Source organism: Pteropus medius, unplaced genomic scaffold (assembly GCF_902729225.1).
Source record: "Pteropus medius unplaced genomic scaffold, Ma_sr-lr_union100, whole genome shotgun sequence".
Lineage (NCBI taxonomy): Eukaryota > Metazoa > Chordata > Mammalia > Chiroptera > Pteropodidae > Pteropus > Pteropus medius.
In genome coordinates, this window is record NW_024340851.1 from 139,963 (window position 1) to 158,248 (window position 18,286).

The window sequence follows — 18,286 nt, forward strand, 5'->3', positions numbered from 1 at the left end:
AAGGAAGGAAAGGAAGGAAGGAAGGAAGGAAGGAAGGAAGGAAGGAAGATCAAAATGTGGGTATTATCCAGAAAATGAATTTTTATTAGGCCATAAACACAAATGAAGTACTATCACATGCTACAACATGAATGAACCTTGAAAACATTTTATATGAAAGAAGCCAGTCACAAAAGACCGCATATTATATGAATCCATTTATATGAAAGGTCCAGAAAGGTCAATCTATAGAAACAAATATTAGTGACTGCATAAGGGTACAAGGGGGAGGTAGGAGCATGATAGCTAAAGGGTACAGGGTTTCTTTGGTGATGATTAACACTTTCAAAAATTGGCTGTAATAGTTACACAACTCTGTAAATCTACTAAAAACCATTAAATTGTACATTTTAAATGGTTGAACTATACAGTATGTGAATTACATCTCAATAAAGCTGTTTAAAAAAAATTTTTGTGGGTCTGGGCAATATTTTTTCTTTTACTGTTAAAATGTTTATGTAATATGTATAAATAAATGTTTTAAAAATTAGAATATAGAAATGTTTGTAACTCACCTTTATAAATAAGAGGTTTATCTTTATCTTCTGTCTTCTCCCTACTAGCCAATTCAAGAAAATCTTCAATCAAGTCCAGAGATATGAGAGACTGGCTGAAAACAAGGCTAAAAAAACAAATGAGTGTTCTTGGATTAGAAGATTCAAATAGAAAAGATATCACTTCTTCCCAAATTGATCTACAAATTCAACACGATTCTAATCAAAACCCCAGTAGGATTTTTTTTTTGTAGAAATTAACAAGCTGATTCTAAAGTTTACATGGGGATGCCAAACACATAGAGTAATCAAAACAATTTTGAAAGAGAAAAAGTTGGAGGCCTAACTCTACAGGATTTCAACACTTAAAAAGCTAGAGTAATCAAAACAGTGTAGTACTGATGAGGGGACAAGTATAAATCAATGGAACAGAATACAGACTCCACATATAGAGCCAAAGAATAGAATTAATTGATTTCTGACAGAGAGGCAAAGGCAATTCAATGGAAAAAGGAGTCTTTTTAACAGTGGTCTTGGCAAAATTGGACATCTATACTTTTTTAAAAAATGAAGTTTGGCCCAAACCTCACATTTTATCAAAAATTAACTCTATAGAACATAAATCTAAATGTAAAATATAAAACTACAGAATGTTTAGAACATGAAAAAGAAAATCTTCATTAACTTGGGGTTAGACAAACAATTCTTAGACATGACACCAAAAGCATAATCTATAACTACTTTTTAAAAGCCATGAAAACTGTGTGTTCATATGAAGTTTTATATGGTTTTAATATAAAAAGTAGTATAAAAGGTGTTGTAGGCATTGGGGGAGAAGGAAAAGTGTTAATGGCCCCTCACCTTCTGCTCTAGGTCATCGACTTACAAGGCCTCTGAGAAATAGTTTGAGAACCACTGCTCTGATCTACCTAATTAGTGAGAAGTGGACATAATTACACACTGAAAATGAAAAAAAAAAATCTAAAAAGAATATATGAGAGTTCATTCTTTCCCCTATATATGCAAGCAAAATAGGTCAGTATACAATGAACTAGACACCGATAGCAAGCATATTTTTTGTTTTGATTCTGAAAGCTGTAATGTAGGAGGTGCTTATAAATCCAGAAGATATTTCACCCCTCACTGGTACACGTCTTCAGATTTAATAGAACTAAAAAGAAAAACTGAAGCTATAAAACAGCTTTTGGAAGTTAACAACATATGCATGGGCAACTTTTTGGCTTCCTGAACTCTGCACTGTGGGAGTCTACTGTCTACCAGTTGGTACTCTCAGTATACTGGTAAGTAAATGAACCGACTTCAGGTGCTCAGCATAAATGACCAGGGGATATGCCTTGATCTCTCCCTCAGTAGATTATCTTTCAAAACCAAAAACCTTATTTGAATCAATTCTTCTGAAATACAAAGTTTTTGAGAATTCCTATGATTGGGCAACTTAAATTCTTAGAAATACTATTTGTTTAATTGAAATTAATCTGGATTTGGGGCCACTATTCTGGAAAAAGGTTGACTTGACACAGCATTAAGGCAGGTTCTGGGAACCACTGAGTTCAGATAAGTCTTACTATGAAAAAGGTAGTGTTATTAGGACTAAGTGGCTATAAACTAATGGTTACCTCTGTTAACCTTTTCTAGGTGTAGACAATATGAAGAACTATTGTCTTGATTAGTAATAATTTTCATACTTATATAAACTATTTTGGCTTTTTCTTTTCTATAAAGGACCCACGTAAAAACATAAAGACAATACTTATAAAATTCACACATATCAAAAATCTGGGAATACAGATTCAATCAAAAAATATTTAACTGAAAGAAAACAATCAGAAGGGCTGGGATGAAACTGGTGGTGTACTAGAGTTGGCTGTAATTAGCTTGAAACAGAAAAGTGGATTGTTAACATCTCTTCCCATCTCTGACATCATGCCGGTAGCTTAAATTGACTATACTGGGAATATTTATATCATGGAAATCAGCAAATGTTACAAAGCAGGGCTTCTCTTTCTTGTTTCTTTGCTTTATCTATTATATATATAGATTTATGTATATAAACATATATATATGTTTATATACATAAATACATACATATATATATGCCAACTGCACAAATAGAGAATAGGAGAATCTGATCTAACAGTAGTTCTTCAAAAAAAAATGAGCATCTTAGTTGACCACAAGTTCAATATGCACCAACAGTGTTATTTATTTTTCATTTTACTTTTAATTTTAAATATATTTTAATTAAATTTATTGGGGTGACATTGGTTAAGTTTCACATGTACAATAATACATCATATGTATATTGCATTATGTGTTCACCACCCAAAGTCAAATCTCTTTTGTCACCATATATTTGACCCACTTTCCCTTATCTACCTCCTCACTCCCCCTTTTCCTTCTGGTAACCACTAAACTGTTGTCTGTGTCTGGGTTTTAGTTTGTTTTCCTGTCTTGTTTGTGTGTTGCTTTCAGCTGTATATATCACATGTAAGTAAAACCATATGGTTCTCAACTTTTTCTGACTTATTTTGCTTAGCATGATACTCTCAAGATCTATCCAAGTTGTCGCAGATGGCGGTATTTCATTTATTTCTTATGGCTGAGTAATATCCCGTTGTGTACATGTACCACATCTTTATCCAATCATCTATCAAAGGGCACTTCAGTTATTTCCATGTCTTTCTTGGCAACCATGAATAATGCTGCAATGAACAATGGGGTGCATACATCTTTATGGATAAATGTTTTCAAATTTTGGGAGTAGATATCCAGAAAAGGGATTGCCAGGTCATATGATAATTTGTAGATTTTTGAAGAATCCTCATAGTATTTTCCACAGTGGCTGTATCAGTTTACATTCCAATCAGCAGTGTATGAAGGTTCCTTTTTCCTCACAAACTCTCCAATACTTATTGTCCTATGGATGGCAGCCTTTCTAATAGGTGTAAGGTGGTATCTCATTGCAGTTTTGATTTGCATTTCCCTAATAGTAAGTGAAGTTGAGCATCTTTTCATGTTTGTTGGCCATTTGTATGTCTTCTTGGGAGCAGTGTCTGTTCAGGTCCTCCGCCCATTTTTTTAACAATCCAGTTTGTTTTTCAGTTGTTGAGTTGTATGAGTTCTTTGTGTATTTTGGATAATAGCCCCTTATCGGAGGTGTTGTTTGCAAATATCTTCTGCCATTCAGTTGGTTGTTTCATTTATTTTTTTTATGGTTTCTTTTATGTTTGTTTCAACAGTTATTACTATTTTGTCATTCTTTATTTTTCTGTCTTTATTGTAATATAATAAATAGTGGCTTGTATTTACATTGTACAATTCAATGAGTTTTTTTCATTATAGTTGGCACACAATAATATACCAGTTTCAGTTGTATAGCATAGTGATCAGAGATCCACATAACTCGCAAAGTGATCACCCCACTAAATCTAGCACCCCTCTTTCCCTTACATACTTATGACATTAACCATCTTCCCCATGCTACACTCTACATCTCCATGTCTATATTGCAACTATCCACTTGTACCTCTTAATCCCTTTGCCTTTTTTTAACCTCCCAACCCCCCTCTCATCTAGTATTCTTCTAAATATTCTCTGTATCTATGAGTTTATTTCTGCTTTTGTTGCTATTGTTGATTCTGTTCTTTAGATTCCACATGTATGTGAAATCATGCAATATTTGTCTTTCTCTATCCGACCCATTTCATTCAGTGCAATACCCTCTAAGTTCATCAAGGCAAAATATTTTTCTACCCCCTTCTTTTTAGTCTCTGTGTGTCTTTTAATCTGAAGTGAGTTTTGTAGGCAGCATATATAGGGGTCTTGCTTTCTTATCCATTCAGACACTCTATCTTTTGCATTTAAGTTTTTTCCATTTGAGGTACTTGTTGATAGGATGTTATTACCATTCTTTATTCCTGTTTTTGATACATGCTTTTTCTTCTTAAAGAAATCCCTCCAACATTTCCTGTAATACTGGCTTGGTGATGATAAATTCCTTTAGCTTATTTTGTCTGGGAAGCTCTTTATCTGTCCCTCAACTCTAAATGATAGCTTTGCTGGATAAAATATTTTTGGTTGTAGATCCTGGGTTTTCATCACGTCGAATATTTTGTGCCGAGCCCTTCTGTCCTGCAAAGTTTCTTTTGAGAAATCAGCTGCCAGTCTTATGGGTGCTCGCTTGTAGGTAACCAACTGCTTTGCTCTTGCTGCTTTTAAGATTCTCTCTTTGTAGTTAACCTTTCGAATTTTAATTATGATGTGTCTTGGTGTGGGCCTCTTTAGGTTCCAGTTTCTTGGGACTCTCTGTCCTTCCTGGGGTTGTATGTCTATTTCCTTCACCAGGTGAGGGAAGTTTTCCATCATTATTTCTTCAAATAGCTTTTCCATATCTTGTTCTCCCTCTCCTCTATCAGGTACTCCTATTACATGAATGTTTTTACACTTAATTTTGTCCCAAAGACTCTTTAAATTATTATTATATTCTTGGCTTTTTTATTGCCATTCTGATTTCTGCCGAGTAACCTTGGCTTCCCCATTCTCTATATCGGTGGTTTGATCCTCTTCTTTATCCACTCTATTAATTCTCTCTAATATACTCTTCATCTCAGATAATGTATTCATTTCTGACTGGTTTTATAATTTCCATTTCCATTTTCATGTTTTTTATCTCTCTGTTGAAGTTCTCACTGAATTCATCTACACTTCCCCTCAGTTCATTGAGCATCTTTATAACCAGTGTTTTGAACTCTGCTTCTGTCACATTGCTTGACTCCATTATTCCTGGATCTGGATCTGGTTTCTGCTTCTTTGTCTTCCCATTTTGGCTGCCTTTTTGTGTCTGTTTCCATGTACTAATAAGCAAAGCTCTGAAGTCTCCTGGTCTTATTAGCATGGCTTTGTGCGGTAGGTGTCCAGAAGGACAGTCCTGAGAGGGGCTCAGCTGCAGGCCAAATTTAGCCCAAGCCTCTGTCCCTCTGGGGCCACCTATTAAGATTCAGCAAGCAATACACAGATTCTGTGCTTATAGTTGCCTCAGGAAACCAATTCAGAAAACGTGGTCAGCTGCCACCCATGAGTCTTGGGGCTTGCTCAGCAAGATGCACAAGACTCGCCAAGGAAACAACTGGATGTGGCTTAGGTACGGCCACGAGCTGGGGGAGGCAGAGTTTCAGGAAATCCTTGGGCAGAGCTACTTATGTTATCCAGTTTGATGACATCTCAGCTATGGCAGCACTAAGTCCATGCACTGGGATGGGGGAGGGCTCAACAGAGGAACAATGGATACTGCTGGCACTTCTGTACAAAAGGCGAGTCCCCCCTCAGCCCTCACTCCAACAATTCTGGTGCCCCCTGTGCAGCCCAACCATGCTGCTGCTCAGAACGAGCAGGTTCGTCACCATAAAAGTCCGTTCAAGGACACAGCCCCCTTAAGAAGCGTCTGTAGCTGCCGCTGCTTGGCCTCTGTCCCACCCAGTCGCTGAGAACCAGACAGCTTTGTATCCTCTCCTCACCCCGTCCTACCTTCTCCCGTTGCAGGGCGATTTCCCAGTTCTCTCCCTAGTTGTATGGCTTGTTCATCTAGATCCCAGGTGATTTTCCTTGCTGTTTGCTCGTTTCTGTCACAACTTAATTTTGGTCACCAGAGGGATGAACAGAGCCTCTATCATCTATGCTATTTTTTTGTTGATGGTTTCTCTTGCTGAGTAGAAGCTTTTTAGTTTGATATAGTCCCATTCATTTATTTTTGCTTTTACTTCCCTTGCCTTTAAGGTCAAATTCATAAATTCCTCTCTAAAACCAAGGTCCATGAGTTTTGAACCTATGTTTTCTTCTATGCAATTTATTGTTTAAGGTCTTGTATATATATTTTTTAATATCCTTCTCTAGCCTTCTTAAATTACTTTGGCCCATGGTGTCATCTCACTTCCATGAATTCTTTTTAATATTTTTCTTTCTATTTTAGTGGGCATACATTGTATTAGTTTCAGATGTACAACATAGTGATTAGACGTTTATATAACTCATAAAGTGATCACCCTGATAAATCTATTACCCATGTGACACCAGACACAGTGATTACAATATTAACTACATTCCTTATGCTATACTTTATATCCCCATGACTATTTTGTGACTATCGAATAGTATTTCTTAATCCTTTCTCCTTTTTCACCCTTCCAACCCCCCACCCATCTAGCAACCCTCAAAATGTTCTCTGTATCTATGTTTGTTTCTCTTTTGTTCGCATGTTTATTCTGTTCTTTAGATTCTACATGTAAGTGAAATCATATGGTATGTCTTTCTCTGACTTACTCCATTCAGCACAATACCTTCTTGGTCCATTCATGATGTTACAGATGGCAAGATTTCATTCTTTTAAAAAATATTTTTATGGCTGAGTAATATTCTATTATATATATGTACCACCTCTCCTTTATCCATTCATCCATCATTGGACACCCAGGTTACCTCTACATCTTGGCTATTGAAAATAATGCTGCAATGAACATATGGATGCACATGTCCTTTCAAAGTAGTACTTTGAGTTTCTTCAGATAAATATCCAGAAGTGGGATTACTGGGTCCTACTTTGTCTCTTGTTATAGCCTTTGTTTCAAAGTCTATTTTGTCTGGTATAGTATTGCTATCTCAGATTGTTTTCTAAATTTCCATTTTCATAAAATATCTTTTCCATACCTTTACTTTCAGTCTGTGCGTGTCTTTCGATCTGAAGTCTCTTGTAGACAGCATATGTAAGGGTCTTATTTTCTTATCCATTCACCAACAGTGTTATTCAGTTGTTTTAAAGGGGTTCAGAACAGGCCTCTCCAAGATGTGCTACTTTGGCATGTAAATTATTTTGAGCTGAAAGTAACTGAGACCCTGAAGGCTCAAGGGAAACTTTTACCACAAATAACTTTTTATGATCTAACTATAGAGCAGGGCAAACTTCTATTTATTGAACACCTGCCCTTATCCTATGAAATACCCTCCTCCCCTCTAAAGCCTCAAGACATTTTACCTCATTACTTAGCTCAAGATGTCATATATACCTCATATTACCTTTTTGTCTCCGAACCTCTCTTGTGAGATCTCTGATTCTCTCATGTATGTGGGGTTCTCGTATGTATATATGTGATTAAAATTGGTTATTTTCTCATTAATCTGTCTCATGTTGATTTAATTATCAGACCAGCTGAAAGAATCTTGAAGAGTAGAATAAAATTTCTTCTTCCCTCACAGTTAGAAAACTGTTGGGTTGCATGAATGGATATATAAGGTCCAGAATGAACATGAACCAATCTCACCAGAAGTCTGTGTTAACAGGAACTCAGCTGAAGTGTTTTGTTTACCGCAACCATATTTTGAGATGGGTACTAAAAAATTGAAGTACATTCAAGACCATGTGGTTGATACTGAAATTATTCCATATGAAAAACAGATCAATGAACTGAGAGGAAAAGCTAAAAATGATGAGAGATACGCTCATCAGTATTTGAAGAGACATTCGAAATTATATTAGTAATGTCTGCCACCTACTTTGAAAGGCATCAGAAAAATACGATGGATGGACAAATGGATAGATTAAATAGATATGTAATAAAGAAAATACAATAAATGTAGAATATAATATTGATTCTAGGTGATAGGTATATGGGCATTCACAATAAAATTTTTTCTACTTTTTGTTATGTTTGAAATTTTCCATAATAAAATGTTGGACAAATAAAGAATAGTAGTAATCACAATTCTGGAAACACACAGTTTTATAGTCTTAATACTGATAACATCTATCAGTTGGGTTTATAACTAAAAATGATCATTATAAGAGTGTTAAGAAAAAAAAGGAGTAGATATATTCTATTTTAGACCAGAGGGGAAACAGCTATAGGAACACTATATAAACTAAAGATAAGGATACATTTTCTAGCAAGTTGAAGTACTCAACTATAGGTAGCCTTATGAGATGGTAAATATACCATAGGGGAAGCTAGAAGAATCCTATGATGACCATACCAAAATTCTTGCACTGGTTAGGAAATTAAAAGCCCACTAAAATCCCTTTTACACTCTTTAAATTCTTGTATGGTACCCCAATAAAAATTAATTTAAACTATAGAAGTTGATAGCAGAAAACAACATGAGCATGTCTAGAGCAATAATGTCTCCTTAGCTTTCAGAAACTCTGAACTCAAATATCCACTTTCTACTTGACATCCCTCATGGATACCTAATAGGCCTCTCAAACTTACCATAGCCAGAGCAAGAGTCTTTACTATCTTTAGTAAACTTAGTTCTCCACTAATCTTGTCCATTTTAGGAAATAATACCATCATCCACCAGCCACTTAGGCTGGAAGCCTGGGAGTCATCTCTGACTAAGGCCAAAGATGATTTGTTTTTTCTTTTAGACTTATGTTAAACTGTTATTTTAAAAAATCACAGATATATTTTTAAAATATATATCTTAAAAAAGATATATTTTTAAAATATATATTTTGCCATAGAATGTTGGGACCTTGTAACAACCTAAACAATAAGCCTGGTTTGAAACTTTAAAAGTATGTTTTCTGAATAGTAATTTGAAGGATGAGATTGAGGGGTGGGGATGCAGGGAAGGAAATGGGGCACAAATGTTAGAAGTAAAACAAACAAGAACAAAAAGTAATGGAAAAATGATAAAGAGTGATTAGTCAATGAGGTGAAATAAAGTGTAAGAGGTATCCACTAGATTTGGGGATTAGAAGGTCACTAAGTGACTTTAGGGGGAAAAATTTCAGTAAAGTGACAGGGTAGAAGCCACGCTGCATGGATTGAAAAATGATTTTGAAGTTGGTAAAATATAAATATCAATGAGAGGCTTGGCTCAAGGAAATAAGTACAAGGTACAATCGCCAGAAGGGGAAAATAGCACTGAAGAAAACAGCTAGAATATGCACTCAGAACTAGTTGCTTAAAAAGAATACAGTTGTCATTCACTGCATGAATCAAAGTAATGACATCTTTAGAAAGGAAGAAAACAGATTTCTTCAAATAAATTGTTTAAACAATAGAAAGGTTATCAAAAGGTTCATGTATAATAAAAATAGAGAAGAACTTACACTTTATCCCCAATTTCCTCTGCCATTCGAAGAATTTCAAAGAGAAGTACCATTTTGCCAGAATGCTCTAAAATCTCAGCATCGGCATCTGTAACAAAATCTTTGTACCAGTCTGGAGCTGGGCTGCTTGGATTAGAAGAAGAAGTAGCTTTACCTAAATAAAACAAATGAAATATAAATAAGCAGGCAAATAAGACTAAAAGACCCCAAGAGAGGGATTAAGAAATAGACCAAGAAAAACAGATACACACACATGCTCGTGCCCAGACAGAAAAATGACCACCCCAGGAGAGAGAGAACGACACAAGGTAAAGGGCTCAGAAAGAGACGCTAAGAGACAGAGGCGTCCAGGTGCTAAGAGCATCACCCCCTCAACTTCCCCTCATATCATCAGACATTCGATTCTCATAGGAGCACCGATCCCTGGTGACAAAAAGGTTGGGGACCACTGTTTTAAGGGACCTCTGGGACAACATCAAGTGTAACATTTACATCATAAGAGTATCAATCAGAAGGAGAGGAGAGAGAGTAAGGGGTTGAAAATGTATTTGAAGGAATAATTACTGAAATATTTACGAGGAGAGAAAGAGTCTCAGAGAGAGAGAATGGGGGGAGGGAAAAATGGAGGGGAAACTGACTCAGAGATTACGAGAGAGAAGATCTTAGGGGCAGGGGCAGGAAACATTTTACTGTGCTACTAGAATTCTGGAAAACTCAAACAAGTATTAATCCCAGAATATCACATTTAATACATTTTGTTTTTATTTTCACCTCAAACTTTGAGTATAAAAAATGTAAGAAGTAACACAAAATAATCTATTAAAGATTCAAACATAAACAGTTCAACATAAGGAATATACCGGTTTAACCTTTTTGTACCTTTTCTCGACTGCCTTTTAATGGAAAGTATTTTAAATTTTTATATAATTGTTATGTTTTATATATCCAGGAACATATATAGACTATAATGAACAGCCACGTTCCTGCATCCCACCTTTATCAAATTTTAACATGTTAAATCTGCTTCTTGTGCAGCTGAAGTCTAATAAGTGACTCTATCCAATTATATTCTTCTTCTCTTCTTTATGAGGTAACTAAAATCCTAAATTCTTTATTTATTACTTCTATGTTTTTATATTTTCACTATATGTGTATCCCTAAACTGTACATTACCTTTCGTGTTTTTAAACTACAACAGGTCCTCAAATAATGTTGTTTTGTTATAACATTGATGAGATACCATAGGAACTGAGCTCTTGTTTCTATCATTTAGCTTATGGTAAAATTGGTTTTGTTATACATAGTTCTGCTTAAAGTCTTAGAACCTATTGACAACATTAAATGAGAACTTACTGTAGATACCATACAATTTGTATTATTCTACGATTAACTTTTTTAACTCGGTGTAGTTTTTCATTTTCCACTAAGTAAGACTTACTTAATAATTCTGTCATGTAGTATTCCACTGCATAAATATACTATCATTTAGTCTCAAGTTTACAGATGTTTGGGTTATTTCTAATTTTTGATGACTGTGAAATAACTGCAATGAACACACAATGTTATTTTTCTAGAATGTTGTCTACTAAGTTTTAAATTGTATGGCATAAAGTTATGCTTATAATTTTTAAAATAAAACTTTAAACATATTTATTTTATAGTTATTATCGAATAGGTATATTATCTAAGGTTCTTGAGAATCTAATTATGCTATTTTGTTTTGTATGTTAACTTTCATCAGGTTGACTGCTAACTTATTTTGTTGCTAACTTTTCCTAAGGTTGTTTCCTCAGGTATTCTATAACTTTTTATTGTTATTTCACTTTCATTATAGCTGTAATATGGGAGAATCCTGGGTAGCTTGAGTTGAGGTCATTCATCTCCACAGTGATTCTACATCTGCTTCTGTCACCAGGGGATCATCCAACCAGAATTACCTTTGAGGTTAGTATTTCAGCTTGAGATTTTTAGACTATGCAAGTAATGTAAATTCAAACCACAAACTAAGTGAGGGAAAGCCCATGATTACAAATACAAGGAAGCCATTTTTCCCAACCCAGAGCCAAGGGTGAAACAGATAAGCTTTCTTGTCATTTCTCTGGATTGAAGGGCACATTTTTTCCTAATCTATTGTACCCTTTAAAGAGATTCAGCTTTAATCTGGGTTCTAAGAGCTCTCCACCGTATAAATGGTTAAAAGCCTTGTATCTTATCCCTGGGTAGGTGAAAACCAAAATTGCTCATCTCAAGAATAGCATATCCCTAGAGTTTCCATAGTACACCTTCTTGAACTTACTTTTTATGTTATCAGCTCTCTCTTTTTGTGTCTCGGTCCTAGAGACTTCTATTACCTTTAGAGAGCTGATTATGCATTTATATTCAAACCACAATGAACTACTGCCTAAATATTTCACATATTTGCAAGATTCCATACCTTTCCTTGAATGTTTTATATTACTTTCTTCCCCTCTTTGCCTGGCAAACTAATATTCATGCTTTACTATCCTTCAAGAGTCAACTAAAATTTCATCTTAGAAAAGTCTCCTTGCAAGGCTGGCCCTTGGCTGTTGTCTGGGAACTTGAATGGCAAACAGTTCCCTGTACTGGTATAAAACTTTCTCTGATAAGAGTGGCTCACTGTGCCTAGTTTGTTTGTACAAACAATGTGGTTCATTCTGAACACCTACTTTCTTTCTGGGAGTCTGGGATTTGGTATTAGCCAAGCATACAGTGCCTGTGTGACCAGCCTCCAATAAAAATCTTTAGCACTTAGCCTCTATTGAGCTTCTCTGGTAGATGACACTTCATATATGTTGTTATAACTTGTTCCTGGGGAAATTAGTACATCCTGTGTGACTCCACTAGGAAAGGACTCTTGGTAGGTTATGTCTGGTTTCCTCTGGACTTCACCAGACTTCGCCCCATGTGCCTTTTCCCTTTGAGGATTTTGCTTTGTATCTTTTCATTGTAATAAATCATAGTCTTGAAAATGACTATATGCTGCTGAGTCCTGTGAATCAACAAACCTGTGGGTGGTCTTGGGGACCCCTGCCAACAACTTATCAAGCAAATGTTGACTAAACTCCTTTCTACAGTTAATCAACTGGCTAATAACCAGTGCCTTTGGGGGAATTCTCTAGTTCTACACATTGTGCACAACTTTAGCAATAGTTACCCAAATTTACTAAATTTATCTAAGGTGAAAATGTCAGCAACAAAAAAATGTTGGCAGAAAGTTAGTAAAAGTGTGGCAGCTAGATAAGAAGTCTCAATATTCTTATTTTGATCCTATTAGATATAATCGCAATGCCTTACAGTAACATCTAAAAAATAAAAAGTGATCCAGAAATATATGGGCTACTCCAGTTAATAAATAATCTGAATATGTAATTAAAACTAAAGCATATTTCATGCTGAATATTATTTCATCATTCTCATGGACTACTCATTACTTCTGTTATAATTTTGTGCTGTATATATCTACAAGTAACAGTAAATTAATTAATTAATCAACGTCACTCCTTAATATCCACTTTAAATAGCACAAAATGCCTACAAGGTAAGGCACAAAGAAAATAAAACAAATAGAAAGCAACACCTTTACCCCTTATTTCTTGAAGCATTCTAAATATATATTTAACTACCATATTTACAGCAAGATATACTGTAGCTTTATAAAGTAGCATATCATTAAAATACTATGTATTTACACAGTAGTACTAGTAGACTGGTAAACTCCATTAGTACATTTTGTTCACTGATATAATCCAAGCTTCTAGAGCAGTGCATGACACATAGTAAGCACTCAATAAATATTTGTTGAATAAACAAATGTGGTATATTAGTGCTAATAATATGGCCCTATATCATATACAAGGATTCTAACATAAAAGTTGATATCCATACAATAATTATATACATTTTAAAATGTAAATATTCACTGATAAAGCTTACTCTAAAAATATTGAAATAATAAATTAAATATTTTGATAGTTTATATAGTCACAAAACTGTCCTTCCAATAAGATGCTAAAATACAGAAATGAGGATTCTATAAGGTAAACTTAAATGACTTATTCAAGACTCTGCTTCTCAGAAAATTCAGAAAGCCACTACAGAAGAATTAAACTGAAACTTTGAAGTAAAAAAATATGCAGTGAAAATCATATTATAGCTCAAAGCCAACTACATATTTAATATCCATTTCAAATTCCAGGTGCAACATTTTGGCCCTTTAATACTTCCTATTCAGGTTTTCTTACATTTACTATAAGAAAGTATTTTTTTTTCAGGGCCTATAGTTGGTTTTTTAATATTTTTTTTAATTTTTCAATTACAGTTGGCATACAATATTATATTGGTTTCAGGTTTACAATATAGTGATTAGACATTTATATACCTTATAAAGTGATCACTCTGATAAATCTAGTACTCATCTGATACCATACGTAGTTATTACAATTTTATTGACTATATTCCTATGCTATATGGAGTTAATCTAGATCTACAGAAGAAAAATAGATTTTCATTATCTATTTGTTCTAAAAATGTTTCTGATAAACTATACAGATACATAGCCGCAAAAAAATATAAAATACATCCATATATGAATGACTTCTATTTGACTGTACACAGCTAAAATGAAACAAAGTAGTCAAAGTTTGTCATTTGGAACCCACAGCGTTCCCTGTCTAAGTTTACAACACATAGCCAACTGCTCTCTGCCCCAGCTCTTTCCAACCATTTTCACATTATGGCATATACAGAAAATGATAATACTTATATAGCACACCAGGAATAATAGAAGAGGCTACTCATTTCTGGAGGTGACTCTAATGCCTCAGACAGCACAAGATGAGACATACTGTTAAGTCTACTCTCTCTCTCTTCTCCAAACCATAAGTCATGAGAAAAAATTTCAACAAGAATATTTTTAAAAAATTATCCCCAGGAACACATAAACTCTAAGCTATTTAGAGTTTAATTATGAGGTGATGGACGACTGAGGAAAATTTTAAGTGAAAAGGCACACTAGGAAAGCAAGGGAAGAGATAACAGGAACTTTCCATTACCTTAAATTAATCTATAACCATTCCTTTACTATTCTTAGAAAAATATTCTTTAAATCTAATTGGAAGACAAGCATTGATAATAAGCTATCTTTATGGGGTAACAAGAGAAAAGAACAAGAAGAAAAATTTTGTAGTTTAATTTTTACTATTCCCCTGATTTCTTAGAGAAGCCAGGGTCTGTGGTTTAGACGGGGTATGCCATCTGTCTATTCTAAGGAGGTACTGAAGAGAGAAATGTTTATCAAGGAATCGCCAAAACAGTTCAGCTGCAGGCCTGGGACCAGCCAACCTTGTTTGAGTATAGGTTCATTCACCTAACGGGCACCCATATCACTCTATTCTTCCCAGTCAACTGCTTTGCTCCATGACTCCCAAATGCCAAATATCTAGAGGTATTTACACTGCGTGGTATTAGATATTTGGTTTGCTATTTTAATATTCAGATAATTTGGTCTCAGCCTTAGAGTTCCTAGATACCTAGTCAGGCTGTACTAGGAGAATATGGAGCCTCCACACTAATTCTTCAAATGTAGATATAGGTAAAGACTTTAGCCATCACAAAGTTCAATCAAAAGCTTTCACTGTGTGTACACTTATGCATAACAGAAAGAAAAACAAAAGAGGTGACACAAATTGTACATGATACAGGGGAAACCTAAAGTAGACAACAATTATAAATTACAAAGGAAAAGACTAAACCATTAAAACTAATTCCACTATATAAAATTAATTACAATTATACTTGATTCCCTGAAATGCTTCCACTTATTTATATATAAAGTGAAAATACCAACGTGGCTTTGAGATTGGATTTATCTAGGAAGAGCTGAATTTCACCTCTACAAATCATTAATAAAAATGAAGGTATAAACAACACTGGAAGGCTGCTCAAGAATTAAAGTAGATAAACATGGGAGTGAAAATAATAAAGAGTTTAGGTGTATACATGTAAATAATGTTACTTTTTTTTCCCCTATCCCTTTAAATATTAGAGAGAGCACAATGCTTTCTTATAATTAAACATTCATCAGATATTTCTTATTATGTGTACCTGATTGTGCTAGATGCTTACCAACTGAGGAAAGATATTCCTTTGAGCCAACTAATGGAAATTAATAACCGAAAAAAGCACTGACATAATAGTGACATATTTTCTAAACCAATGTTCCATTATAAAGGTAACATTCATTAGACTTACTTTCTTCTAGCTTTAAAGAAACTGAGGGATTGTTTCCTGTTTCATCCATATTCCCTTCACCACCTCCTCGAGATCTTGAATTCCAGACTTTAATCACTTCAACATCATTGTCACTGCCGCTTCCACTTGAGCTACTGCCTTTTTTCCCCTTTTTCCCCTTCGTTTTCTTCTTTCTGAAGAACAAATTCAAACTATTAGGAAAGCATAGTAAAGACACAAGTGCCAATTATCAGGACAATCAGCAAGTAGGGATTTTTAATGTGCCAAGGCACAAAAATATTCAATTTACTTTGTATAATCATCAGAGCTTAAACTCATGGAGGTTTCATCGGAATCCGAAGCTATAAATTCATCCATACTGTCTTCATCAAAATATCCCTAGAGAAAAAAAAATATTATGAGTGTTTTAATAGTTTATTTCAACTTATATTGGAAATTATGATGATGTTGGTTTATTTCCTTAAGTTAATTGTCATGAGATAAGGAAGAACTGAGGAACTATCATGAATTAGGAAAAAAAAGAGACATGACAGATATGACTACTAAATGCAAATGTGAGGTCTTGGATTGATCATAAAAAGAAAAAGGACATAAGTACAAAAACTAATAAATTTCAATTAAAGCCTGTTGTTTAGTTAATAGTACTGACACAAAAGTTTCCTAGTTTTGATCTTTTAATTATGGTCATTAAAGATGTTAAGATTAACACTGACTACTCCTTCCATAATCATAATGCATTCAAACATATAGCAATTAACTAGAATAAAATAGGTTGAGTTACTGTACCACAAAGCAAAAGAAAATTTGAATATGCAGTAAGTCTATATAGATCAACTTTTTTCCTCAAGTTATTCTGCTTCTAACAGATCTTTTAATCAATTTTAGGTTACTTGATTTACCTTATTTTCTTTGCTAATGTAGTCCAGCTGTAAACACCAAGGATGAGTCCAGATTCTACTTAACATCTGAAAATCTTGAAAAAGTTTTGCACCTGCTTTTCCTCTTCCACCTTCACTGCTATTACCTACGCCTAATCAAAAGAATAACAGTTAATGTTAAGACATAAGAATTCTCTTTCAAATAAGGTTTCTAAATTATAGGTTTTAACTTTTATTTGTTCCATGAACTCCTTTGGCAGTGTAGAAAAGCTTACAGACCCTCTTTCTTAATGTTTTGGAACACATAAAATAAATAGGATTATCAAAAAATAACCTTACATGGAAATTATCAAAACATTAGAAAACAAATCTGTGATACAGTAATATGTGTACTTTATTAATGCATTAAATAAAAAAATATACAGAAACAAGTCTAACAAGTATCTGAAATTTTGAAGTATTAATAAAGGTAAATAATTTTGAGAGACCATTAACAATAATATATAGAATTTCTAATTTCTATTGGTAACGAAGACACAGTTATAACTAATCTTACTATGGTTTGATGCCTACATGCATAATTGGAAAAAATGCTACGTTTTTTGCATTTGTTGCAAAATGCAAAAAATGTATTTTGTATTTGTTGGCGGTTAGTGAATATTAATATGTAATTTTTCTTATTCAGATTCATATACCCCATAAATTCTATCCATGGACCCTTAGACTACAAACTCCTGTTTTACATAAAGCCTCTCTCTGTATACAGTCCTTCGGCAACTCTTTACAACTAATCTTACACAAAAAAAGTACTTCTAATATTTGTTTTTCATGTTGAAAACATTAGATTTCTTCTGCCAGAGTAATTTCAACAAAATTACATTTTTCTATGAAAGTTAAATGAAAATAAGTGCACATTTCATTAATATGACAAAATTATCAAGGGAGTAAAAAGCAATAAAACAAGCTGATTAAGAGTAAAAAACAGCATCTAAGCAAGTTTTTCTGTCCAGTTTTGAAAGATGTAAATTCATTGAAAATGAGTAAGTCATGCCTCCATTAATGACAAGAAAATGTAGTAATGACATGAAACACTAATAAAAATAAAAATGTGGTACTGATTATTAAGACTGATTAGAGGTATTTCTACTGCGTATGATAGAAATCATTGCTGTAAAAATGAGGTTATCTCATTTCTTGATATACAAGTCTTCATAGCATTCTTTTATAATTCTTTTATTTCTGTTAAGGTCAGCAGTGATGGTATTTCATTTCTGATTTTAGCTGTGACTTCTCCCTTTATTAGTTTATAAGTACAGCTAAAGAGTTATCTATTGTTATCTTCTCAAAGAACCAACATATGGTTTCAATGATTTTGTTTTTTTATGTGTATTTCTGTTGTAGTCTTTATTATTTACTTCCTTTTACTGTCTTTACATTTAGTTTGCTCTTATTTTAGTTTCGTAAGGTAGAAAGTTGAATTA

At 33.9% G+C, this 18,286-nt stretch overlaps 1 protein-coding gene across 13 annotated transcripts in view; it reads right to left on the bottom strand.

Moving 5' to 3' along the window:
- ATRX (ATRX chromatin remodeler) overlaps positions 1–18,286 on the bottom strand; it is a 261,805-nt gene that overhangs the window by 66,296 nt on the left and 177,223 nt on the right. For all 13 annotated transcript variants that reach the window (XM_039849234.1, XM_039849215.1, XM_039849209.1 and 10 more), the window contains 5 exons: positions 16,827–16,957; positions 16,217–16,305; positions 15,928–16,100; positions 9,658–9,811; positions 555–661 (listed from right to left, as the gene is read on the bottom strand). In XM_039849234.1, the coding sequence (XP_039705168.1) occupies positions 555–661; positions 9,658–9,811; positions 15,928–16,100; positions 16,217–16,305; positions 16,827–16,957 (654 nt within the window). The remainder of the gene's footprint in view (positions 1–554; positions 662–9,657; positions 9,812–15,927; positions 16,101–16,216; positions 16,306–16,826; positions 16,958–18,286) is intronic.